This window comes from Chiloscyllium plagiosum, unplaced genomic scaffold, assembly GCF_037043375.1.
Source record: "Chiloscyllium plagiosum isolate Xiang-an unplaced genomic scaffold, Cpla_swu_hap1 HiC_scaffold_8, whole genome shotgun sequence".
Classification (NCBI taxonomy): domain Eukaryota; kingdom Metazoa; phylum Chordata; class Chondrichthyes; order Orectolobiformes; family Hemiscylliidae; genus Chiloscyllium; species Chiloscyllium plagiosum.
This window is the reverse complement of record NW_028270146.1, coordinates 76718682-76746210: the sequence shown is the minus strand read 5'-3', so window position 1 is coordinate 76746210 and position 27529 is coordinate 76718682. Positions and strand designations below refer to the sequence as shown.

At 41.1% G+C, this 27529-nt stretch overlaps 1 protein-coding gene across 1 annotated transcript in view; it reads right to left on the bottom strand.

The window, feature by feature from the left end:
* LOC122553728 (formin) overlaps window positions 1–27529 on the bottom strand; it is a 341853-nt gene that overhangs the window by 300274 nt on the left and 14050 nt on the right. Inside the window, exon 3 of the mRNA XM_043697991.2 lies at window positions 11941–12002. Coding sequence (XP_043553926.2) covers window positions 11941–12002 — 62 coding nt within the window. The remainder of the gene's footprint in view (window positions 1–11940; window positions 12003–27529) is intronic.

Here is a 27529-nt window from a genome sequence, read left to right as displayed (position 1 = left end):
GTCAGTTATACTTGCTGCACTCACAGACTAGACTGGATGATGCTAGTTTTGACCTACTGAAATGGAGTACAAGTTAAGACATGCTGCAGTTGATGAGACTCCAAAAACAAGAAAAACATTTTAAAAATTAAATTCAGAGAAACTGCACAAAAGTTTCCAGCCTTAGCTAATCCAAAAGATTTGAAGATATTTTTTAGCAATCCTCATTTGATGTTCTAAAATGGCAGAGCTCATTATATACTTGTTAGGAAAGAACAAGAAATGTTGTCTATTATGGGAAGCGAAGAAAATAAAAAAGGATAGTTAAAAGCACAATAGCTTCTGAAACACTGGCATGAGTAGAATATGCTCTAATGGGGTGGCACAGTGGCTCAGTTGTTAGCACTGCTGCATCGTAGTGCCAGAAATGTGCGTTCGATTCCAACCCTTGGGCAATTGTCTGTGTGGAGTTTGTGCATTCTCTCAGTTTGCATGAGTTTCCTCTAGGTGCTCCGGTTTCCTCCTACTATCCAAAAGTGAGCAGGTTAGGTGAGTTGGCTATGCTAAAATGCCCATAGTGTCCAGGGATGTGTAAGATTAGGTGCATTAGTCAGGGGTAGCGGTAGAGTAATAGTGTAGGAGTCTGGGTGGGTTACTTTTCAGAGGGTCGGTGTGGACATGTTGAGCCAAATGGTCTCTTCCTACACTGTAGGGATTCTGTAGAAGCAATAGATATGAAGGTACCCATATCTAGTTTTATGAAGGAAATATGAGGGGCAATCTGAGAAAAACGTTATCTCAAAATGTTAGGTGGGTAACCATTTCCTCTGGAGCAATCGTTATGAGAATTGACCGTGCTAATGTGAAGTTAATGTTGTAAAGTCAAGAGACTGCTAAAATAAAATGGGTTGACTCAAGGCACTGATTGTCAGAGTATTTTACTAAGAGAATTGTTTGCCATTAAAAATTAGTAGATGTCCTCAAAAAGGGACATCTTGTGTTATGACAAGAACATGGAATATGGAAATGACAACATGAAGTATTGTGTTACAAGAATATGGATAACATTTTTGTTTACTGGCTTTGCAATAGTGTTTACATGTGAATATTTTTATTATATAATCTGAAATATAGGATCTGTTAATGGTTGGTGGTATTACAATGTACAAAGAGGAAAAATATACTGATTTTAGTTTTGAAAAGTTTAGCAATTTTTCAATTTCATGGAAAGATGGAAATCTATTGAAATCGGTTTAATCACATTAAGTTTGTTAATGCCTTTGTTTAAGATTTAAAAGAAACAGATGGTGGCTATTAGTTGGGGCATTTATTTATAGGAAGCATCAGGTCAGGAATGAGACACTTGATAAGACTGAGGAAGTCAATAAACTTTATCCACAAAGGAATTACACATATGCGTCTTGATTTCATTTTCTCCAATTGGTGTGGAATTGATTAACAAGCCAGAGAATTAGTTTGGCTACAATTCTGACTTATCATGCCTTCAAATATTATTTCATGTTTATTACTTCAATGGATAAGTCCTGATATATTCTAATGTATTCACTCAGTACCTAGAAGTAAATACCATAAGCTCGCACAGACATTTCATGGATATCAATACCAAATTTCTTGACAATATTTGAGATGGAGCTGAGAATATTAGGCTTAACCTTACTAATTCACTCATCTAAATGAGATTGTCCTGTTGCTAAAGATGCTATTCAATTTTCTGTATAAAAGCAGTGAGCACTTTATAATCTCACTATTACTCTGACTGCAGAAAAACTGAGCCATTACCTAATTAGTGGAAACAAGTTATTAAACCAGTTGTTTGACTTCAATGTCACCAAGAGATCAGTTTGTTAGAGAATATATGGCATTATGTTTGTTTTTAATCATTTTTCCAGCATTTTTAGAATAAGGTGAGTTTTCAAAGGTAAACTAAGTCTGCCATTCATGGACAGTCACTAGTCAGAAATCCAATTTTTGTACAAAGCTAATTGTAATAAGTCAATTATCACTCATAGCATGCTTCCAAATTCAGTGCAGACTAATATAAGCCAGACACCCAAAAATAATCTTCCATGCTTTTACTAAATTATTAAGGTGACAGAAAAATGGTTGCAAGACACAAATGGATGTGGGGGCAGACTTCAAAATGCACATAAAAAGTAGTTAACTGATATCTTGACAGTATTGTAGTTTAATGTGGTGACAAGATTATGTTCAGGGACAGTTGCATGATTCTAATTGACAGTGTCAAGACATAAATCCCCCACACATACTTCTAATGCACGGATGGAAGACTCAATCAGTTCGTAGTTGTCAAGCATGTCAGTACGCTTCCTAATAACTGACTGAAATTAACTATTTAACTATTTCTGGTCATTCAGATTGTAAAATGTTAGACTCTTCTTTCCATCTAGTATGAAAACCTGTAAGAGATGGATGGGAAATTCAAGCTATCTTACAGGTGTCACAATTTATTCTGTTTTGGTATTTTATTTCACTCAAAGCAATATTACTTCAAAACACATGAAACAAATTTAACAAGCAGAATTCCACACACTCTCATCAGGAGAGAATTAGTTGCTTCATACACTGAGCAAATGTTTATAATTTTTTGCAACGGATGTATTGTTATTTCTTCATAAGCCATTTAAGTACTGACTAAATACTTAGAAAAACAAATTTTGATGAAGCAACTGTACAACCACAAGTCTTTCGTAACGAGTTCCAATAATATTTTATATTTCAAAAGTATAGTGGAAATATTTTGTAATCATAAATTAACACAGCTTTGTATAATGTACAATGCCAAAACTACAAATGCACATTTGTAGCAAAAACACAAGATTAACTCATACTTTCTTCAGAGAGTATTTGCCATTTCATAATATATTACTTTTTATAATTAATGCTTTTGTAGTTGAGATAGTATCGATACTATGCAATGCAGCATAGAAACCGACCCCTCAGCCCACTTATGCTGTGTTGATTTTCTATTCCTTATTGAGACACGCTACTGATGCGCATGTGTGGTTTCTATTCCTCTCTTCACCCCCTGTTCATGTACCTAATGACATATGTTTTTAACAGTGCTAACATGCCTACCTCCACTGGCAGTGCACCCATCATCCTGTGGGAGAAAGATTTTCCCCACATTTCTCCCCTAAACCTTTCCCCTCTCACCTTTAACCTGTGTCCTCTTGCCGCTGACCTTTCCAACCTGGGTAAAAAAAAACCTGTGACTATCCAACCTATCTATGCCTCTCATAATTTTGTAGCTGTCTACCAGATCATCCTTCAGCCTTCATTTTTCCAGTTAAAAAAAAATCCAGGTTTGTCCAACCTCTCCTCATAAATAAAATCCTCCAGACCAGGCACCTGCTCCAAAGCATCCATATCCTCTGGTAAGTGTGGCAACCAGAACTGCACGCAATATTCCAAACGTGGCCGAACCCTAACTTTTTGTACAGCTGTAAAATAACTTGCCAACTTTTCTACTCAATACCCTGGTTAATGAAGCCAAGTGTGATGCATGTCTTCTTGGCCATCTTATCCACCTGTGTCATCACTTTCAGGGATCCGTGGACCTGTATGCTCAGATCTCTCTGTATGTTAATGCTCCTAAAGGTTCTGCTATTTATTGTATAATTTGCACCTGAATTTCATCTTCCAAAATGCATCACCTCGCATTTGTCCACATTAAACACCATCTGCCATCTCTCTGCCCGAGTCTGCAATCTATATATATTCCACTATATCCTTTTACAATCCTTCTCACGATCTGCAACTCCGCCAATTTTGGTGTCATCCGGAAACTTACTAATCAGACCACCTACCTTTTCCTCCAAATCAATTTTATATGTACATACATTACAAACAACAAAGCACTGATCCCTGCGGAGCACATTAGTTACTGATCTCCATTCTGAAAACTACCCTTCCAATGCTACTCCATCTTCTATGACCAAGCCAGTTTTGTATCCAGCCAGCTCACTCCAGATCCCAGGAGACTCTGCCTTTTGTACCAGCTTAACTTTTCAAATGCCTTACAAAAGTCCTTGTAAAACAAATTTCAACTGCCCTTCACTCAATCATTCTTGTCACCTCATCAAAAAACTCAAACAAGTTGTTGAGACATGACCTTCCCTGCACAAACCCATGCTGCCTGTTACTGAACAAGTCTGTTTGCTTCCAAATGTGAATAAATTCTATCTCTCAATTTCTTATCCAACAGCTTTCCCACCTCGGATGTCAGGCTTGCTGGTCTGTAATTACTTGCATTTTATATGTTTCCCTTCTCAGAGTCAGAGAGTCATACAGCATGGAAACAGACCCTTCGGTCCAACACGTCCATGCCGACCAGATGTCCCAACCCAATCTAGTCCCACCTGCCAGCACCTGCCCATATCCCTCCAAACCCTTCCTATTCATATACCCATCCAAATGCCTTTTAAATGTTGCAATTATACCAGCTTCCACCACATCCTCTGGCAGCTCATTCCAAACACGTACCACCCTCTGCGTGAAAAAGTTGCCCTTTAGGTCTCTTTTATATCTTTCCCCTATCACTCTAAACCTATGACCTCTAGTCTGGACTCCCCAATCCCAGGGAAAAGACATTGTCTATTTACCCTATCCATGCCCCTCATAATTTTGTAAACCTCTATAAAGGTCACCCCTGAGCCTCCGACGCTCCAGGGAAAACAGCTCCAGCCTGTTCAGCCTCTCCTTGTAGCTCAGATCCTCCAACCCTGGCAACATCCTTGTAAATCTTTTCTGAACCCTTTCAACTTTCACAACATCTTTCTGATAGGAAGGAGACCAGAATTGCACGCAATATTCCAACAGTGGCCTATGGCCTAACCAATGTCCTGTACAGCCGCAACATGACCTCCCAACTCCTGTACACAATACTCTGACCAATAAAGGAAAGCATACCAAATGCCTTCTTCACTATCCTATCTACCTGCGACTCCACTTTCAAGGAGCTATGAACCTGCACTCCAAGGTCTTTTTGTTCAGCAACACTCCCTAGGACCTTACCAATAAGTGTATAAGTCCTGCTAAGATTTGCTTTCCCAAAATGCAGCGCCTCGCATTTATCGGGATTAACCTCCATCTGCCACTTCTCAGCCCAATGGCCCATCTGATCCAGATCCTGTTGTAATCTGAGGTAACCCTCTTCACTGTCCACTACACCTCCAATTTTGGTGTCATCTGCAAACTTACTAACTGTACCTCTTATGCTCGCATCCAAATCATTTATGTAAATGACAAAAAGTAGAGGACCCAGCACCAATCCTTGTGGCACTCCACTGGTCACAGGCCTCCAGTCTGAAAAAACAATCCTCCACCACCACCCTCTGTCTTCTACCTTTGAGCCAGTTCTGTATCCAAATGCCTAGTTCTCCCTGTATTCCATGAGATCTAACCTTACTTCAAAATTACTTACCTGTAGCGGGCATCGGTGTTTTGTTTTCTCTCTCCTTCACAGAAAGAGCGGGAGCAGCAGAGGAAGTGACGGCAAGCAGAGGGGCAGCCGGGAAGGAGAACTGAGTATAAATACTCACTGTTTCACCACCAACGGTCATTTGAGTGGGAGCAGCGGCCGAGTTGAGGTGAACCCGGGAGACTACAGCTAAGGTAAGAGTTTTTTTCAAAATTACTTACCTGTAGCGGGCATCGGTGTTTTGTTTTCTCTCTCCTTCACAGAAAGAGCGGGAGCAGCAGAGGAAGTGACGGCAAGCAGAGGGGCAGCCGGGAAGGAGAACTGAGTATAAATACTCACTGTTTCACCACCAACGGTCATTTGAGTGGGAGCAGCGGCCGAGTTGAGGTGAACCCGGGAGACTACAGCTAAGGTAAGAGTTTTTTTCAAAATTACTTACCTGTAGCGGGCATCGGTGTTTTGTTTTCTCTCTCCTTCACAGAAAGAGCGGGAGCAGCAGAGGAAGTGACGGCAAGCAGAGGGGCAGCCGAGACCCGGAAGCAGTTAGTGTAAGCTTAGCTGGGTTAGTTTTTTCCCCCTTTAAAAGCGTGAAGGAGAGGAACCCGAGGCACTACACGGGTAGTGCCTCCCACCCGCCCTCCTCCTCTAACCTATTAATAACATCTGTTGTGGCAAGCAGGTAAGTGCTGAATTTTGCTTGTATTATTTAGACACAGTTTTTGTTTAAACAGTTAGCTTTAGAGGGATGGCAGTGAAGGCAGTGCAATGTTCCTCCTGCAACATGTATGAGGTGAGGGATGCCATCGACGTCCCTGCCGATTACACTTGCAGGAAGTGCACCCATCTCCAGCTCCTCCAAGACCGTGTTAGGGAACTGGAGCTGGAGTTGGATGAACTTCGGATCATTCGGGAGGCAGAGGGGGTCATAGATCAGAGTTATAGGGAAGTAGTAACTCCAAAGATGGCAGATAGATGGGTTACAGTGAGGGGGACTGGGAGGAAGCAGCCAGTGCAGGGACCTCCTGCGGCCATTCCCCTCAAGAACAAGTATACCGTTTTGGATACTTGTGGGGGGGATGACTTACCAGGGGTAAGTAACGGGGCTCAGGTCTCTGGCACGGAGCCTGTCCCCGTTACTCAGAAGGGAAGGGTGAAGAAGAGCAGAGCAGTAGTAATTGGGGACTCGATAGTTCGTGGCACAGATAGGCGGTTTTGTGGGAACGAGAGAGACTCACGTTTGGTATGTTGCCTCCCAGGTGCAAGGGTACGTGATGTCTCTGATCGTGTTTTCCGGGTCCTGGAGGGGGAGGGGGAGCAACCCGAAGTCGTGGTCCACATTGGCACCAACGACATAGGTAGGAGGAGTGCTGAGGATGTTAGACAGGCTTTCAGGGAGCTAGGTTGGAAGCTTGGAGTTAGAACAAACAGAGTTGTTGTCTCTGGTTTGTTACCCGTGCCACGTGATAGAGATTCGAGGAATAGGGAGAGAGAACAATTAAATGCGTGGCTTCAGGGATGGTGCAGGAGGGAGGGGTTCCAGTTTTTGGATAACTGGGGTTCTTTCTGGGGACGGTGGGACCTCTATAAACAGGATGGTCTACACCTGAACCTGAGGGGAACCAGTATCCTTGGGGGGAGGTTTGCTAGTGCTCTTGGGGGGGGTTTAAACTAACTCGGCAGGGGCATGGGAACCCAGATTGTAGCTTCAGGGTGCAGGGCCTGGAGTGTAGGGAGGTGAGGAACATGGCATCAATTTCCAAGGAGGGTGCCTGTAAACAGGGAAGTTGTTTGAAGTGTGTATACTTCAATGCAAGAAGTATACGAAATAAGGTAGGTGAACTTGCAGCGTGGGTTGGTACCTGGGACTTCGATGTTGTGGCTATTACGGAGACATGGCTAGAACAGGGACAGGATTGGCTGTTGCAGGTTCCGGGATTTAAATGTTTTAGTAGGTTTAGAGGTGGGGGTAAAAGAGGGGGAGGTGTGGCATTGCTTGTCAAAGACAGTATTACAGCGGTGGAAAGGACGATGGATGAGGACTTGCCATCTGAGGTAGTTTGGGCTGAGGTTAGGAATAGGAAAGGTGAGGTCACCCTGTTGGGAGTCTTTTACAGGCCTCCTAATAGTCCTAGAATCATTGAAGAAAGGATTGGGAAGGTGATTCAGGAGATGAGTGACAGTAATAGGGTGGTTGTTATGGGGGACTTTAACTTTCCTGATATTGATTGGGAAAGCTATAGCTCAAGTTCGTTAGATGGGTCAGTGTTTGTTCAATGTGTGCAGGAGAGTTTCCTGACACAATATGTAGACAGGCCAACAAGAGGTGAGGCCATACTGGATTTGGTTCTGGGTAACGAACCAGGCCAGGTGTTAGAATTAGAGGTAGGTGAGCACTTTGGGGATAGTGACCATAATTCGGTGATTTTTACACTCGTGATGGAGAGGGATAAGTGTGTACTACAGGGCAAGAATTATAGCTGGGGTAAGGGAAATTATGATGCGGTGAGGCATGACTTAGGATGTGTGGCTTGGAAAAGTAGACTCCAAGGCAAGAGTGTAAATGATATGTGGAACTTGTTCAAGGGGCAACTATTGAGTGTCCTTGATAATTATGTACCTGTCAGGCAGGTAGGAAAGGGTCGTGCGAGGGAGCCGTGGTTTAATAAGGAATTGGAATCCCTTGTTAAATGGAAGAGGGCGGCCTATCTCAAGATGAGACGTGAAGGTTCAATTGGGGCGATTGAGAGTTATAGGGTAGCCAGGAAGGACCTGAAGAGAGAGCTAAAAGCAGCAAGGAGGGGACACGAAAGGTCCTTAGTAGATAGGATTAGGGAAAACCCTAAGGCTTTCTATAGGTATGTTAGGAATAAAAGAATGACTAGGGTAGGAATAGGTCCAGTCAAGGATAGTAGGGGGAAGTTGCGTGTGGAGGCGGAAGAGATTGGGGAGACACTGAATGAATACTTTTCTTCAGTATTCACTCAGGAACAGGGCATTGTTGTCGATGAGAATACTGAGGCACAAATAAGTAGAATGGATGGCTTTGAGGTATGTAGAGAAGAGGTGTTGGAAATCCTGGAAAAGGTGAAAATAGATAAGTCCCCTGGGCCTGATGGCATTTATCCTAGGATTCTCTGGGAAGCAAGGGAGGAGATTGCAGAGCCATTGGCCTTGATTTTTATGTCCTCTTTGTCTACAGGAGTAGTCCCAGAAGACTGGAGGATAGCAAATGTGGTTCCCTTGTTCAAAAAGGGGAGTAGGGATAGCCCTAGTAACTATAGGCCGGTGAGTCTCACTTCTGTTGTGGGCAAAGTCTTAGAGAGAATTGTAAGGGATAGGATTTATGCACATCTAGATAGGAATAATGTGATCAAGGATAGTCAGCATGGTTTTGTGAAGGGCAAGTCGTGCCTCACAAACCTTATTGAATTCTTTGAAAAGGTGACGAAGGAGGTTGATGAGGGGAAAGCGGTAGATGTGGTATATATGGATTTTAGTAAGGCGTTCGATAAGGTTCCCCATGGTAGGCTACTGCAGAAAATACGGAGATATGGCATTGAGGGTGAGTTGGAGGTTTGGATTAGGAATTGGCTGGATGGAAGAAGACAGAGGGTAGTAGTTGATGGCAAAGTTTCTTCATGGAGTGCCGTCACTAGCGGTGTTCCGCAAGGATCTGTTTTGGGACCATTGCTGTTTGTCATTTTTATAAATGACCTGGAAGAGGGGTTAGAAGGTTGGGTGAGCAAGTTTGCGGATGACACGAAAGTCGGAGGAGTTGTTGACAGTGAGGAAGCATGTGGCAGGTTACAGCAGGATATAGAGAAGCTGCAGAGCTGGGCAGAAAGGTGGCAGATGGAATTCAATGTAGCTAAGTGCGAGGTGATTCACTTTGGGAAGAATAACAAAAAGATGGGGTACTGGGCTAATGGTCGGATACTTGGTAGTGTGGATGAGCAGAGGGATCTTGGTGTCCATGTACACAGATCTCTGAAAGTTGCCACCCAGGTAAATAGTGCGGTGAGGAAGGCATATGGCGTACTGGCTTTTATTGGTAGAGGAATTGAGTTCCGGAGTCCTGAGGTCATGATGCAGTTGTATAAGACTCTGGTACGGCCGCATCTGGAATATTGTGTGCAGTTTTGGTCGCCATACTATAGGAAGGATGTGGAGGCATTGGAACGGGTGCAGAGGAGGTTTACCAGGATGTTGCCTGGTATGAAAGGAAAATCGTATGAGGAAAGACTGAGGCACTTGGGGCTGTTTTCACTAGAGAAAAGAAGGTTTAGGGGTGACTTGATTGAGGTGTACAAGATGATTAGGGGGTTAGATAGGGTCGACAGTATGAACCTTTTCCCGCGTATTGAGTCGGGTATTACAAGGGGGCATAGCTTTAAATTAAGGGGGGGTAGATATAGGACTGATGTTAGGGGTAGGTTCTTCACTCAGCGAGTCGTTAGTTCATGGAATGCCCTGCCAGTAACAGTGGTGGACTCTCCCTCTTTATGGGCATTTAAGAGGGCATTGGATAGGTATATGGAGGATAGTGGGTTAGTGTAGTTTAGGTGGGCTTGGATCGGCGCAACATCGAGGGCCCAAGGGCCTGTACTGCGCTGTATTCTTCTATGTTCTATGTTCTATGTTCTTACTAATCAGTCTCCCATGGAGAACCTTATCGAAAGCCTTACTGAAGTCCAGATAGATCACATCTACCGCTCTTCCCCCACCAATCCTCTTTGTTACTTCTTCAAAAACCTCAATCAAGTTTGTGAGACATGATTTCCCACGCACAAAGCCATGTTGACTATCCCTAATCAGTCTTTGCCTTTCCAAATACATGTACATCCTGTCCCTCAGGAGTCCCTCCAACAACTTGCCCACCACTGAGGTCAGGCTCACTGGTCTATAGTTCCCTGGCTTGCCTTTACCGCCCTTCTTAAACAGTGGCACCACGTTAGCCAATCTCCAGTCTTCCAGCACCTCACCTGTGACTATCGATGATACAAATATCTCTTAAAGAAAGCAAAAACATTTGTCATCCTCCAGTCCTCCGGGACCTCACTTGAGGCCAAACAGAATACAAAGATATCTGGTAAGGCCTCGGCTATTTCCGTCCTTGCCTTTCATAGTATCCTGGGATAGATCCCACCTGGCCCTGGAAACTTGTCTACCTTAATATATTTCAAATTACCTAACACTTCCTCCTTCATTATGTTGACTTTCTTGAGAAGTTGTGTGTGTATATACAAAATATATCAAAATGCTTTGGGATTTTCTCTAACCCTCTTGGCCAAGGAAATATCATAGTTCCTTTTATCCCCTCCTAACTCCCTGTTTAAGCTTCTTCCTACTTTCTCTTTATTCCTCAACTCTTTTTAGTTGCCAAGAGTTTAGATATGCTTCCTTTTTTGACTAAGCTGATAACTTTCCCCTCATCCAAGATTCCTGAATCCTGACATTTCCTGTCCTTCATTTTCACAGGAACATGTCTGTCCTGCACTGTAATCAACTGGCCTTTAAAAGACTCCCACATGTCAGATGTAGATTTACCCTCAAACAGCCACTCCCATTCCACATTCTCCAATTCTTGCCTCATTTGATTATAGTTGGCCTTTCCCCAGTTTAACACCTTCATTTGAGGTCTACTCTTGTCCATATCCATAAGTATCCAAAAACATATGGAATTATGGTCACTATTCCTGAAAGGCTACCCCACGGAAACTTTGATCACCTGGCCAGACTCCTTTCCCAATACCAGGTCCAATGTCGACCACTGCCCTGTTGGACCATCCACATACTATTTCTAAAAACTCTCCTGTTCACACTTAACAAATTGTACCCCATCCAAAACCTGGCACTAAGTGAGTCCCAGTCAATATGGGGAAGTTAAAATCATCCATCACAACAACCTTTTCATTTTTGCATCTTTCTAGAATCGGACTACACATCTCCCACCCTATCTACCGCTGACAGCTGGGAGGTCTGTAGTACAATCCCAGCATTGTGATTACAACCTTCCAATTCCTGAGCTCTACTCATATTACTATGGCACTGTAAAGTAATTAATCTTAAAATATTCAGCTTGAGGATTTGTCCAAAATATGTAATGTGAAATCAGATATTCATTTTTATAAAGATAAAAAAGAGAATATCACAGCAGTTTATTAAATAACTATTTTTATACCAGTAGTAAGTCATTTAAGTTGAATTATTGAGGGGGAAGAGTTCAACTTCAGTAGGCTTACAAGACGACTTTCATTTCCAGCTATTTTTCCTATTTATTGACTTCAATGGAAAAGACAGTAAGGTAAACTAAACTGGTATGTGTGAAGGGTGGCCACTCCACAAATGAGCATTTGGCTCCCCCTTTCCACTGCTGAAGTTGGATTTTACTCCATTTATTACTTCACAAATGTGGAAGGAGTCTCCCTAACACATTTTTAAAAATGGATTAGTCCTTGTCAGTAATGAGAGAGATTCTGCTTCTACTTAGAGATTCTTACCTGCAAATTTTCTGTTTCTGTCTTGTGATCTCGTTTCAAGTGCAAAATGGCAGCATGGTATTCTGTTAAAATGAGAATAGCATTAGTCTAACTGATGTTGTTTAATGGTGTGAAAAATACAACATTGCATTAAATTATATCAGTAATTGAAAAAACAAACATTCTTTAATAAAAAGGTCTTCTCTTTAAAAGAGACACAATGTGAAGCTTGTGAAATAGATATTGTCCTCATAAAGCAAGAGGTGTTAACTGTTGATCCAAATAACTGGTTCAGTAATTTAAAGCAAAAGTACCTCTCACTTATAGTTGTTTCCAAATAAAGAATAATATTTGGGAAGGACAATTTTTCTGAAGAGAATACTTTGTGCAATATAGAATCCAGCACATCTAAATCCAGACTAAATCATGCTAAAAACATGTTCTCTTGTGTGCTATAATCCATTTCCTATGGGGACACCCACATTATACGCTGAACTAATTTTCTTCTACCTATGACTTCAGATCATTCAAGTATGTCTAAGCACAAGAATAATTTACTTATCAGGAAATAAACAATTTAAGAATTTGCTGAATGAGGGGAGAAAGCCATACTTCCCTTATAACTGGATGGTATACATTATTTTAATTGTTTGCACTTGCTCACTTTATGTGACATCTTATGCAAAGAACTTTGCTAATCGTTAGTCCTTTCCAATACGCACCATGTTCTCTGGCCTAGGAGCCAGTCGTCAATTTTCTAAAGTATCTTTATTTGCTACTATTGGATCTTAATGAAATATAGTTTTCCTAGACTAAGATTTTGTTCATAGAAATAATAAAAATTGAATGCTACTGCCCTCTCCTGGTGTAATGCAGAATATATTTCCTACACAGCAATAAACTCTCGAATCTTCACTTACCCATTTCTTCACTTATAGCACATTGTGTGTGTATCTAGTCACTATCACTAGAAAAATCATTTTAGTTTTCACATGCAGGAATTATTTTGTTACACACAAAAGCACAAAAATTATTCACACTAAATGCAACATTGCATTACTGCTCATTTCACTTCTATCCCTTGTGAATTGTGGGCTTTCACATTCACATTCTCTCTGGAGTGAATGGGAGAATAAACTTTAATTTTCAGTTGTTCGTCAGACGTGGCCATTGCTGACTAGGCCAGTGTTTATTGCCCATCCCTCATTTTCTGTGAGGTGGTGGTGATGGTGAGCCTCATCCTTTGGGGGTGTAGGTACACTCTCAGTGCTGTTGGGAAGGATTTCCAGAGTTTTGATCCAGTGAGATTGAAGGAACAGTAATTCAATTCCGAGTCGATGTGTGTGGCTTGGAGGAGAATTTGTAGGTGGTAGTGTATTCAGGCATCTGCTGTCCTTGTCCTGTTAGGTGGTAGAAGTCATGGGCTTGAAGATGGCATTCAGGGACCTTGGTTGCCACTGTGCATCAGTGGAGAAAGGAGTGAATGCTTAAGGTGGTGGATGGGATGCTAATAAAATGGTACTTTGTTCTAGATGGTGTTGAGCCTTTTGACTATCTTTGGTGTCCAAACTATTGTGATGTATTCCACCAAATTCCTGATTTGCACTTTATAGACAATATACAGGCTTTGGGGAAGTTAATAACTAGAATTAAAAAAAAGCTAATTAAATTTGCAAATGATGATACAGATCTAAACTCATTTCATTTGTCTTTCCTTCGGAGGGGCGGACATAAACCTCTTAGTCTCTGACCTGCCATTGTTCGATAGCTCTTCTAGTTCAGTTCCTGGCCAATGGTAACCTTCAGGATATTAATAGTAGAAAATTTAGTGATAGTAATGTCATTCAATGTCAAGGGGAGATGGTTGGACTCTCTTATATCTGCACCTGTAACACCTTTTGCTCTGTGCTATGAAGGATCACTTCTCAGATTTATTCAACCTAAGCAGTTCTCCTACTCGATACAAGTATTTATTTGCATAACATGAACATATTGTTTCAAAGATCAAAAAGCAAAAGTTTTGTTTTTGAAAATTGCTGGAAAGTGAGATGCCAGTGAAACTTTTCATCTTGCACTCATCAGGACTATGGACCAGAGGATAAAAGTGTGCTGACTGTTGGTAAATTGTCCCTAATGGGTCAGAGCAAGGGCATTCATGAAGACAGTCAATGATTCAAACAGAAATAATATACAGGGTTAGGGGAATGGGAGGTAGAATGGCACTTTGTAATGATGCTCATTTGAAGAGCCAGTACAGAAGTGATGGACCACATATCCACCTCCTTAATAATTTCGTGATTCTGTGGGTGGACAGTTGCAAATGTCAAGGTTTTGTATCCATTCAGAAACTGCAGATAAAAGCATTGCAAAATTTAACCTGGATGTGCAGACGGTGAGGTCATTTGATCAAGGCTGTAAGGTTCATAATTTTGAACGTGTGCATGCCAAGTCTAACTTTGCAGCTCAGGTAGGAAGACACAGTGGCTTTCATGACAGATAAAGGTAAAAAGCAAGAGGATCTGGGCCAGAAATTTCCCAAACGAGCAAGTCTTCCATTTAATATTTGTGTTGTTTTCAATGGGACGAAAAGCAAGAGAAGCATACCTCTAGATTCCACAAGCTGAGCTTCAACATCCCCAGCCACAGACTTGCCCTCAAGTCCTTCTTCGTGAGAACACCCAAAGTCAGAAGTCCAATCTGGCAGCCATTCCCAAAACCTAGCTGGTGTCAACAGCTAGACCCAAGGCCAATGCCATCACTTTCAAGACCGGCAGAATTTAAACAGCACAGAGCAATAAACTTCCATTCTGGAGCTTCCATTCTGGAGCAGCAGGTGGATTTGTACTTCATATTGTTACCTACGCCCTGGAGTAGACTCAATGTCAGTCCTTTTATCACCAAGAAAATCATTTTTAGCAATCCTAGATGCAGCAATCGGTATAAATGGGAAATAATGTGAAAGTACTTCTGAATTATATTACATTACTTCAGGTCTTGGTAATACAGCAAATAGTGCTATTGTAAATTCAACATTTTTTTTGTCCGTGTAAAGTGTCAAGTACAGCTGGCATGTTCAGGCTCTGTGTTACACTTTTCCAAAATAAAAAAATGTATTTTTTATGATTGTGTCTTATGATTGTGGATAGATATTTTTAACCAACCTAATCAAACACGGTACAACACCTTTAGAGCAGATGGGATTCAAACTCAGGCCTTTTAGTACAGAGGTATGGAGACTACCACTACACTAGAAGGGCACTTCATGCCTGTTTATAGGCTGAGTCAGCGATACAGTGGTGATGTTATCACCAGTACGGGTTAGGGAAAGAGTTCTAATTAAACATGACAATTACAGGATATATACCTAATTTAAGATATCATAGATAAAGAACAATTTTAAAATTCAAAACCAACTGTTTTCTTATTTTCTCCCCCTCCCTGGAAGAGGTAAGAAGGGGAAATAATTGAACAGGTTGACCTTGGAAGGAAACTTGCTCATTTGCTTTCTCAGTAATTGATCACCTCGGTAATTAATCCTCCAGCAATTAAGGTGCTTAGGTGGTTGGTTAATGGCCACTTAAGGGCCTCAAACCACCACCACCCTGTAGGAGAGACTCAAAGATTCACAACTCTGAGGGAATTAGATTAGATTAGATTAGATTACATTACAGTGTGGAAACAGGCCCTTCGGCCCAACAAGTCCACACCGACCCGCCGAAGCGAAACCCACCCATACCCCTACATTTACCCCTTACCTAACACTATGGGCAATTTAGCATGGCCAATTCACCTGACCCTGCACATCTTTTGTGACTGTGGGAGGAAACCGGAGCACCCGGAGGAAACCCACGCAGACACGGGGAGAACGTGCAAACTCCACACAGTCAGTCGCCTGAGGCGGGAATTGAACCCGGGTCTCTGGCGCTGTGAGGCAGCAGTGCTAACCACTGTGCCACCGTGCCGCCCACTTTTTTTTCATAAAAAAGGAAGAGATTTCTTATTATTGTAGTCCTAAATGGTCAGCCCCTAGTTTCAGACCTTCTCACCAGGGGAAATACCCTGTCAACATCTATTCATAAAACTCCTTAATTGTTATATAATTCTTTGTATCACTTTTTATTCTTCAAAACTATAGGAAGTATAGACATCAACACAATCTTTCCTCTAAGGACAATCCCTTTATTTTAGGATTCAGTCTTGAGAACTTTATTGTACTCCATCAAAGACAAGTATGTCCTCCCTTATGTAAAGGGACCAGAGATATGCACAGATCTCCAGATGTGGACTCACCAAGGTCCTGGTGAGTAAAACTTTCTTACTCATATTTCAACTTCATTTGAAGTAAGGCAAATATTTAATGTGCTTCCTAATGGCTTGTTGCACATTCATGGTAACATTGCAATTTGTGTAGAAGAACATCCTGATCTTTCAGAATAGCAACATTTCCCAGTCTCTCACTATTTAGTGTTTCTCTATTCCTCCCACCAAAGTAGTCAACTTTATGTGTTTCCACTTGATGTTCCATCTGCCACACTCCTCTAAATATTCCCGATTTTAGTTTAAGATTTAGTTAATCTAGGTCTTTTTAAGAGACTTGTTATGTATGTGTTATGTTAGTCTCACAAGGGAAAGTGTCAATTATTTTCTGTATTAATATACCATTCTTTCAAGAAGCCATTTTATGCTACTACATGGTTGCAATAACAACCTCAAAAATATTGATTAAAAACTCGAATTGAGTAGTAGCCTGCAACATATGATTAATTAAAGACCTCAACTTAACTGTAATTGATAATGTAATTAGCAATAGTCACTGAAAAAAGGCTGTGTTTCTTACAATCTTTTTACTAATATCCTTGTACTAACTGGTAGTTTTTTTTTAAAAAAGAACTTTGAAGAACAGGCTATAGGAATGGGAGAGACAAAAACACCTCCAGAACTTTGGGGCTTGAAGCTATAAACCTATGAATGGAGGTCTGTCATTCTAAGAGATGACGCAAGCCAGTTGAAAAGGATTCACTGTCTATTTCTTAAAGCAATTAACACAGATGGACTAGAGCAATGAAATTAACCGTTTCCATATTATTAGGAAATAGAATTTTCACAACAATTTTTATCAAGGGGAAGGGAACTACTAAATAAAGGCTCAGAGTGTCAGGTTTGTGTGTGTGTGTAGGAATCCTCAGGGCTGATGGAATATGGTCCTGACCCAGGTTGAGTCTAGATAGATAGTGCAGAAGGTATCTGTTTAATTATGGGGGATTTTCTGTAAATTTGAAGTCATAACAAATAATATGGCATTTCTGTCCAGAATTTGGCAATTTTCAAAGATATTGGCAAAACTCCCAAGTAAATGTGAAAATTTGTTTTTTCCCAAAGAAGGAAGCATTTTCCTGTTTGAATGCTGGGTTCTGGATGTCCAATCTGAAGTCTGTCTACTATTTCTTATAAGCATAACTTCTAAGATTCTTTCGTTTGTGACTTAAATAGTTCTTAGTTGTTAGATAAATGTGTTGCTAACCTGGCACTGATTCCAAAAATCCGTTTTTTAGATTAGAATCAGTCTGACCACTGTGGCATAGACAGCCTCACAGGGAAGCTTACACCTTCTATGCATTATCTGAGCCGAACTGACACCAATTGTTAAAGTTCACTTGAGAATGTAACTTTTTAAAAAAAAGTTTTGTGATTTACATATGAAAGAACGGAACATGGTCATTCTAAAAGATGAGAGATTTAACAAACAATGCAGGTCTTTTTCAATATATAATTTCAGTTATATCACACTGTAAACTTTTGCGATAAATTCTGTGTCTTACAATCTTATTCTGCACAACCACCTGAAGGAGCAGCGCTCTGAAAGCTAGTGCTTCCAAATAAACCTGTTGGACTATAACCTGGTGTTGTGAGAGTTTTAACTTTGTACACCCCAGTCCAACACTGTCATCTCCAAATCTTGTCTAACCTGATGGTAATTGATTATACTTACATTTGGCAATGATATTATGCAATAACTCAGTTTATTAATCCTGTCTGATGGTATCTGTTATTGCTGAAGCATTTGAACAACATAGTTTGAAGAAATTAATTCAGGACTTCTAATTAGGTAGACTCAACCAAACTGAAAAAGCACTTATAAACTGACACTGTAGGGAAATAGATGGTGACACCTTGTAAAATGTCTATATTACAGAGGAGGAAGTGCTGGATGTCTTGAAACATGTAAAGGTGGATAAATTCCCAGGATTTGATCAGGTGTACCCCAGAACTCTGTGGGAAGCTAGAGAAGTGATTGCTGGTCCTATTCCTGAGATATTTGTATCACCGAGTTTAATTCAGATAAATGCATTTTGGGAAAGCAAATCTTAGCAGGCTTTATATACTTAATGGTAAGGTCCTAGGGAGTGTTGCTGAACAAAGAGACCTTGGAGTGCAGGTTCATAGCTCCTTGAAAGTGGAGTCACAGGTAGATAGGATAGTGAAGAAGGTGTTTGGTATGCTTTCCTTTATTGGTCAGAGTATTGAGTACAGGAGTTGGGAGGTCATGTTGCAACTGTACAGGACATTGGTAAAGCCACTGTTGAACTATTGCATGCAATTCTGGTGGTGAAATTTGAAAGTGTTCAGAAAAACTTTTTCAGGATATTGCCAGGGTTAGAGGAATTGAGCTATAGGGAGAAGTTGAATAGGCTGGGGGGGGGGGAGGGGGGGGGAAGAAGGGGGAGGGGAAAAGATATAAAGGAGACGTAAGGGGCAACATTTTCACAGAGGGTGGTACGTGTATGGAATGAGCTGCCAGAGGAAGTGGTGGAGGCTGGTTTATTTAAAAGGCATTTGGATGGGTATATGAATAGGAAGGGTTTGGAGGGATATGGACCAGATACTGGCAGGCAGGACTAGATTGGGTTGGGATATCTGGTCGGCATGGACGGGTTGGACCGAAGGGTCTGTTTCTATGTTGTACATCTCTATGACACCACTCCAAATGCTTAAAACATATCAAAATCTTTTCTGTAGACTGTGTCCTCCACACTGCTTACTTGCCCCAGAAATTTGCATCAGCTGCAACAAGATGTCAGCATGTTAAACTCAATCCCTTATCTGTGTGGTGGAACTTGCTGGAGTAATTGAGTCATTTCATTTTAAAGTCTCTTTTCAGACTATGCATCTATCTGTAATTCCAATTTTACATCGTTTCACCTTGTTATCAAGTCATTGCTCTGCGCCATTACATCAGCATTTTGCATTTCACACGACCCACTGACATCATTCTGAATTTAGTATGAGGAAAAGCTTTTCATTTAAAAAAATAAATTGTGAATTTTTGATTTCAAAGATTAGATTGGATTAGAATCCCTACAGTATGGAAAGAGGCCATTTAGCCCAACAAGTCCACACCGACCCTCCGAAGAATAAGCCGTCCAGACACATTCCCCTACCCTATACTTACCCCTGACCAATGCACCTAACACTACAGGCAATTCACCTGACCTGCACATCTTTTCTCCAAAACAACTTTTCAAAGGAGAACATCCAAGCAAATAGGTATTTTTTGTGAAAGAAATTGGTGCTTTTGGTGTCACTCCACATTGCAAACTAGCTATCCAGCCAACTGACCAACTGACTCCTTTCTGACCATCTTAATGACTGGGTGCAATTCAAGGCTCATTCATCAGCTTCAAAGAAACAAGCAAATTATTGAGAACCACACACTGAACTTAGTTGCGAGACCTTCAGTGTGAAAATTCTAATCACTGAAAATTTACTCTGCGTGAATATCCGACCATCAGAACATTTAGGCAATGTCTTTTAACAAAATATATACTGTTCATAGTTTTATGTTTATAAGTTGCTTATAAACTTATCTGTAGAACAAACTATGTCTATATTTCGAAAGAACCCTAACATTGTGCTAAAACATTTTTTCACTGGTTTTAGTATCTGGGAAGATTTCATTGAATAGTTCTGATAGTCGGAGTAATTCTGATCGTTAAGAGCATGCAACTTTTTTTGTCAAGTGTCATGTTTCTGAAATAATGTATGAGTTGCTCACATAATACATTAGGTAATGAAAACAATTAGTTTAGATTAAAAGCGTAGGAAATCCTTGGAATTACGAAAAAGAACCAGAAATTCAGAGCATTTAATGGCAGTGTTACTCCATATTTCTGGGGTCTAATTCGGAGACATATTTCAAAATTGTTTCTGAAACTGAAGAAGGTGGACTTTCGCTGTGTTTTCAAGGAACCCAAAGCCCCTGAAGGGAATAAAAATACTGTGCTGTTGTTACTGCTAGTTCAGTATTCATAATGTTCTGCTCAATGAATTCTACTTGATTCATAATCACCAGTCCTTTGTACCTAGTTAGATCAAGCAGAACTGAAGTCCAGGACACTGTTGCTATAATTTAAATAATTCAGAATTCAAACATCTTAAATAAAAGGGTTTTGTATCTGAAGAACCCCTTGGTCTTCTATTAGTCTGACACTTCTCCTTGGAGGGGGTGCATTGAGTGTCGGTGTGTCACGTTTTAGACAGAAGGACTCTCCCATTTAAAATGAAGATAAAGAGAGATTCTATTTTTCTCTCAGAATTTCAAGAGATCAGAATTCCCTTCCCCAGCATGAAGGCTCGGTGACTGAATATATTCTAGGCTGAGTTAGACAGATTTCTGATTTCACAAGGGAGTCAAGATTGTTGGGGGAGGTAGGGATGTGGTGCCAGGCAAGGAAGCGAATTTAAGGCGACAACCAAATCAGCCATAATCTTATTAAACTGGCACAGGTTTGATGGGCCAAATGGCCTATTCCTGATCCAGTTTTGGAAGGATCCCAAGGAATGTTAAGCAATCACTTTTTTTTTATTTGCTCGTGGGATATGGATGTCACTGAACAGGCAAGCATTTTTGGCCAATCACCCTGCAGAAGTGAGCTGTTCAACCATACTGCTGCAATTCTTGGAGTGTAAATATACTCAGTGCTGTTAAAGAACACAGAATTTCAAGATTTTGACCCAGTGACTGTGAATGTTGGGATAGTGTGCGGTTTGGAGGAAACATGGTGTTGGTTGTGTTGTTCTGCTGCCCCTGTCACTCTAGGTGGTAGAGACCATGGGGTTAAAAGGTGCGGTCTGAGGAGCCTTGGTGAGTTACTGCAGTACACCCTGTTGATGGTAAACATTGCTGCCAATCAAGTGGCCTGCTGGTTCAGGAAAAGAAATCTAACAATCAAAAGGATGAATACGTTTAGGCACTATTCTGTATCATCATCAGCAAATCATCGTGATCTTGTCCTTTAATGAAGAAAAATGTCTCAAGGCATTTGATACATTGACAGGAAACTTAATGCGTGTTGTTGGAGCTACACTCATCCAAGCAAGTGGAGAATATTGTATCACACTCCTGATTTGTGCTTTGTGGTGAAGAGGCTTTGGGAAAACAGAAGGTGAGTTACTCATTGCAGAATTCTTTTGTAGTCACATATTTATATGAGTGATCCAGTTCAATTTCTGGTTAATGTTAATTCCCATGGTGTGGATAGTAGAGGATATAGCCACGCCATTGAATGTTGAGGACATGGCAAGATTGTATTCTAACATTAGCTTTATGCTACCAGTCCATATCAGATTCGCTGCAGCTAATGAATAGCAAGGGCTTTGTAGTTTCTATCGTTGACAGCTCTGTAGCTGATATTTGGTTTTGTCTAGAGTACGTTACAGCTACTGAAACTACATAACAAAAAGACCTTTTTTAATTCAGTAATCAATAGCTTTATCAACAACATGATCAGTGCAACTTGCAGAAACATTAAGTTTTGTTCATGCAGTATGCAAATATGCAAACTATTCTTTTCATTGGCAAACAATTCTGAGTCAAATGCTTTTTGCCTTTAAAGTTCACTGGGCTGGAATGAATTATTCTCATCGACAGAAACAAAACATCTTTTGTCTAAACATAATCCCCAAGAATAATAAATGCTTAGATGTTCGTTGCAGTCCATTAGAGTAGTTTTGTAAAAATCTGCAAGAAGATCGCTATTCATTGATTGATACATTTTATGACCTTAATAGCAATGCATAACAAAACATGGTTATGAATCTTTATCCTCCAACTGACAATCACCTGATGAAGGAGCATCGCTCCGAAAGCTAGTGTGCTTCCAATTAAACCTGTTGGACTATTACCTGGTGTTGTGTGATTTTTAACTTTATCCTCCAACTGATTAAGATATAATCTTATCCAGGAAAGGAAATCCAAGGAAAAAAAAAGGATGAATAAGTTCAGGCATTATTCTGTATCATCATCATCAACAACAAATCATCATGATCTTGAGTCTTTAATGAGGAAAATGTCTCAAGGCGCTTGATACATTGAAAGGAAAAATAATGTGAACCAAAAAAGGAAAGATAACAAAGGGTAACAAATGCCTGGTCAGAGTGACAGTCTTTCAAAGTTGAATCTAAATAAAGTGGGAAGTACAGAGAATTGGTGGACAATTAGAGCAGGGAAACACATGGCTGGCCACCAATGATAGAATGAGATGTGGAGGCATGAACATAAGCTGGAAATAGAGGAACACATAATTTAAAATAAAGATTTTATTAATTCGCTAGATGTTGTTGTCACTGGGAAGGCCAGTATTAATTGCCCATGCCTAACATTTTGAATCAAGTGGCTTGCTAGGTCACGCAAGGCGTCAGTAACAGCCAACTACCTCTTGCTGAAAAATTGAAGTCAAATAGGGCAGATTTCGCTCAAGAACATTATCCATCTCGTTATTCAGAATCGGGGTAAGGGAGTATTTCTACAATTACTAGTGCTCTTCCTAACACATTCAAGGCATCCAATGTCTGAGTTCAAAAAGTTGAATCACATGAATTTAGCAAGATATAACTAAAGTAGGCAAATACTGGCCACTGGCAAATCAGGCCTGTTTTGCACTTGATTTACATCTAAACAATGGGTGACAGGCCAGTGATTTCTATCCAATTAAATACAGTTGGAAAGGATTTGCAGTCTTCAATCAGTAAATAAGTTACTGACAGATAATTCAATGAGTAAAAAGGTCCAAAAAATTTGGCTCAATTGCATTGGTTTTCTTGCTGCAATTTCCTAGATATTGTCAAGACCAGCAAAAAAAAATGTTGAGTTTTATGTACAAGTTGTATTCAATATAATGCATTTTTCACCTTTTAGAATCATAGAGATGTACAGCATGGAAACAGACCCTTCGGTCCAACCCGTCCATGCCGACTAGATATCCCAACCCAATCTAGATTAGAGTGGTGCTGGAAAAACCCAATCTTGTCCCACCTGCCAGCACCCTGCCCATATCCCTCCAAACCCTTCCTATTCATATACCCATCCAAATGCCTCTTAAATGTTGCAATTGTACCAGCCTCCACCACATCCTCTGGCAGCTCATTCCATACACGTACCACCCTCTGTGTGAAACAGTTGCCCCTTAGGTCTCTTTTATATCTTTCCCCTCCAAACCTAAACCTATGCCCTCTAGTTCTGGACTCCCCGACCCCAGGGAAAAGACTTTGTCTATTTATCCTATCCATGCCCCTCATAATTTTGTAAATCGCTATAAGGTTACCCCTCAGCCTCCGCGCTCCAGGGAAAACAGCCGCAGCATGTTCAGCCTCTCATTGTAGCTCAGATCCGCCAACCCTGGCAACATCCTTGTAAATCTTTTCTGAACCCTTTCAGGTTTCACAACATCTTTCCGATAGGAAGTAGACCAGAATTGCACGCAATATTCCAACAGTGGCCTAACCAATGTCCTGTACAGCCACAACATGACCTCCCAACTCCTGTACTCAATACTCTGACCAATAAAGGAAAGCATACCAAATGCCTTCTTCACTATCCTATCTACCTGTGACTCCACTTTCAAGGAGCTATGAACCTGCACTCCAAGATCTCTTTGTTCAGCAACACTCCCGAGGACCATACCATTAAGTGTATAAGTCCTGCTATGATTTGCTTTCCCAAAATGCAGCAGCACCTCGCATTTATCGGGATTAAACTCCATCTGCCACTTCACAGACCATTGACCCATCTTGTCAAGATCCTGTTGTAATCTGAGGTAACCCTCTTCGCTGTGCACTACACCTCCAATTTTGGTGTCATCTGCAAACTTACTAACTGTGCCTCTTATGCTTGCATCCAAATCATTTATGTAAATGACAAAAAGTAGAGGACCCAGCACCGATCCTTGTGGCACTCCACTGGTCACAGGCCTCCAGTCTGAAAAACAACCCTCCACCATCACCTTCTGTCTTCTACCTTTGAGCCAGTTCTGTATCCAAATGCCTAGTTCTCCCTGTGTTCCATGAGATCTAACTTTGTTAAACAGTCTCCCGTGGGGAACCTTGTTGAACGCCTTACTGAAGTCCATATAGATCATACCTATCGCTCTGCCCCCATCAATCCTCTTTGTTACTTCTTCAAAAACCTCAATCAAGTTTGTGAGACATGATTTCCCACGCACAAAGCCATGTTGACTATCCCGAATCAGTCCTTGCCTTTCCAAAGACATGCACATTCTGGCCCTCAGGATTCCCTCCAACAAGTTGCCCACCACCAAGGTCAGGCTCACCGCTCTATAGTTCCTTGGCTTGTCTTTACCGCCCTTCTTAAACAGTGGCATCATATTTGCCAACCTCCAGTCTTCCGGCACCTCACCTGTGACCATCGATGATACAAATATCTCAGCAAGAGGCCCAGCAATCACTTCTCGAGCTTCCCACAGAGTTTGCAGCACTCCTTTTCAAAAATACTTTGGGCTGGATTTTACCGGGAGTTGTATTCCCTGCACCCCCTTCTCCTCTCCTCCAAATGAAAAATCGGCTGACCTTATTACACTGGGGCCTTCCTTAATTGATTCCAGAGAAGGTATCCAACCACCAGATGGCAGCAAGTTCCACTTAGAGAGCAGCCCACCAACATGATTGGCCATCAATTCTTGGAGACCCAGACTTGGTAGGTTCGACAGTGACCATTGCTGGGACTGCCATGATACTGTGGCTTTAAGAGATGCATTTGTCTTTTGACAAGCTGTAGTACTGAGCTGTCTATTGAAAACCCATAAAGTAAACAGCCTGTGAATCCTAGGGTTGTTTGTAAAAGTAGGAACAATAGTAGCAGACTGTGGGCAAGCTGACACAGAACCAGGATCTTTAGTTTTAGATTTTCAGTAGCAGCTGCTGGAGTCTTGAAGCTGGATGTGGAAGCAGTTTGTTCTCTCTCCATTATGGCTAAAAACTGGGGGTTCTCTTTCTGCTGCTTGAATTATATGTGGGACAATTTGTTTTCGTGGATCTGCCTTTTGCCAACTTTATAACTTTGTTGTGTTACTATATTGGAACAGTTACTGTTTAGTTATTAAATAATCTATTATTCTGTTTTCCAACAAAGTTATTCCAATTTCTTCTTTTTGCAGTATTTTAACTATTGTTTATGAGTAAAGTGAGATTTTGCTTCAAATCTGGTTGTTTGACCATTCGAATTGCATTCGGAACTCAATGCCTAGCATTTGCCTTTACAATAACATATTTTGAGCGGGGGTAGGGGAGCCTGGCCTGGTTCATAACAGGACCATAGGCAATCCTTGAGAAGAAGGGATCATAGATTGGAGACTTTGGAAGGGACCAGCTGGCAGACGCTGGAGGAAGGGGAGGGGGGACGGGGAGGGAGGCGACTGAGTTTGAGAGGGAAGGAGAGGATAAAGAGCTCTGCGATCTTGGTGGAGGCAGGAAATACTTCCAATGGCCTCCCCCCGTAGCCACCCCACCTCTTTGCTCAACAGCAGCCAGTGCAGAGAAAACTGCTGGGGCTACTTATCTGACAAGGCAAAAAAGTGAGGACTGCAGATGCTGGAAATTAGAGTCGAGAGTGTGGTGCTGGAAAAGCACAGTAGGTCTGGTAGCATCAGACGATTCTCCTGCTCCTTGGATGCTGTCTGACTTACTTATCTGACAAGCCCTGTGATGAGCAAAACAGGAGAGGAGCTGGAATGAGAACCTAAAGAGGCCTTTACCTGACCTCCAAACTGCTTCAATAGACATAAGTACCTTCCCACTCGCGCTAATATAGAATACTGGCCTGGGTGAGCATTGACAAATTAGGCCGTACCCTCTACCTGTGTTCACCTATCACTACCTCACCAGTCTGCCCCTCTCCTTGCCCAAAACAGTTCCCACACCACCTTCATCTGTAGCTCCCCTCACCCCCATTGCTAGTCCTGAAGAAGGGTTACACCCGAAACGTTGACTTCTCCACCTCCTGATGCTGCCTGGCTTGTTGTGTTCTTCCAGCCTCCTGCTTGTCTACTTTGGGTGAGCAAGGAGGCAGTGGGAAGGCCACATGCTTTAATTTTACCAAGTGGAGGGGATCACGAAATCCAGCTCCCCCATCTTAGAATCAGGACTACAAGGCTGACCAAGCATTCAAGAGATCTTAATCACTGCTGGGAGTTTGCAACAATTGGCCAGATTTTCAGGCTTTCATTTGGTTTTCAAATAAACCGGAATGCTCAAAAAATATAAGGTATATTTTCGAAGGATTCTGAAACTAAAAACAAAATTGACCAAGGAATTGTTTGTTTCCGTAAAGTAATTTTAGTAGAAAATTGTTATTTATTTAAAACTCATTTTCAGTTATTTAAAATCAGGCCAGTCATACATCCTGAATTGACGCTGAATTACAATACATAATTTTTGTGATAACTTATTTTTCAGTTGTACTAATCAAAGCTTACTATGTTACCACTATTGAATGTATCAAGGAATATCGATTAAAACTAAATTTGCACTTGAATCAGGAAAAGTGAAAACTTTAGCTCATTCTTCCAATTTATTAATCATTTCTTGATTTTTATTAATTTTATGCTTAAACAATTAACCTGGATATTATACATTAGAAGTACCAAGGAATGGTGGAAATTGAAGAAAAAACATCAAAAAGCATTTTGAGCAACTTATTGGAACCTATTGACAGAATGTGCTTTTATGGTGCCACCAACAGGAGTATTGCAGGTAGTTTACATTGTTACATGATGGGGGGAAGCAAATCTAATAACAAACAGCAGGTTTTACACAGATGCTCCATAGCTTGATGCCTTTGTTTCTAAATCTGCAAATAATATTGCACAAAACCATTCAGAAGTGAATTGGACATTCTTGTGCTTTTGTCCTAAGGAGTACAAGACACAAACATACAGCAACATGTCTCTCTTATCAGCAATGATCAAGGAGTGTTAACTTACTTTATAACCTAATGTGTAGAGACAGCATATCAAGATTCAAGTAACATAGACTTCTAGGCATTTACAGCATTGGAGGGCACTCAGACCATTATGTCCATGATCGTCAATAAAGATATGACCACACTAATCCCATTTTCCTGCCATTGGCCCATAACTCTGACGCATATGGTAACATGAGTGAGTGTCTAAATGTTGCTTACATGTCAAGTTTTAGACTTAAGCATACTTTCAACCATGGGTCCTAGATTCCCACCTCCTTCTGTGGTTAGCACTGCTGCCTCACAGTGCCAGGGACCTGGGTTCAATTCCACGCTCAGGCAACTGTCTGTGTGGAGTTT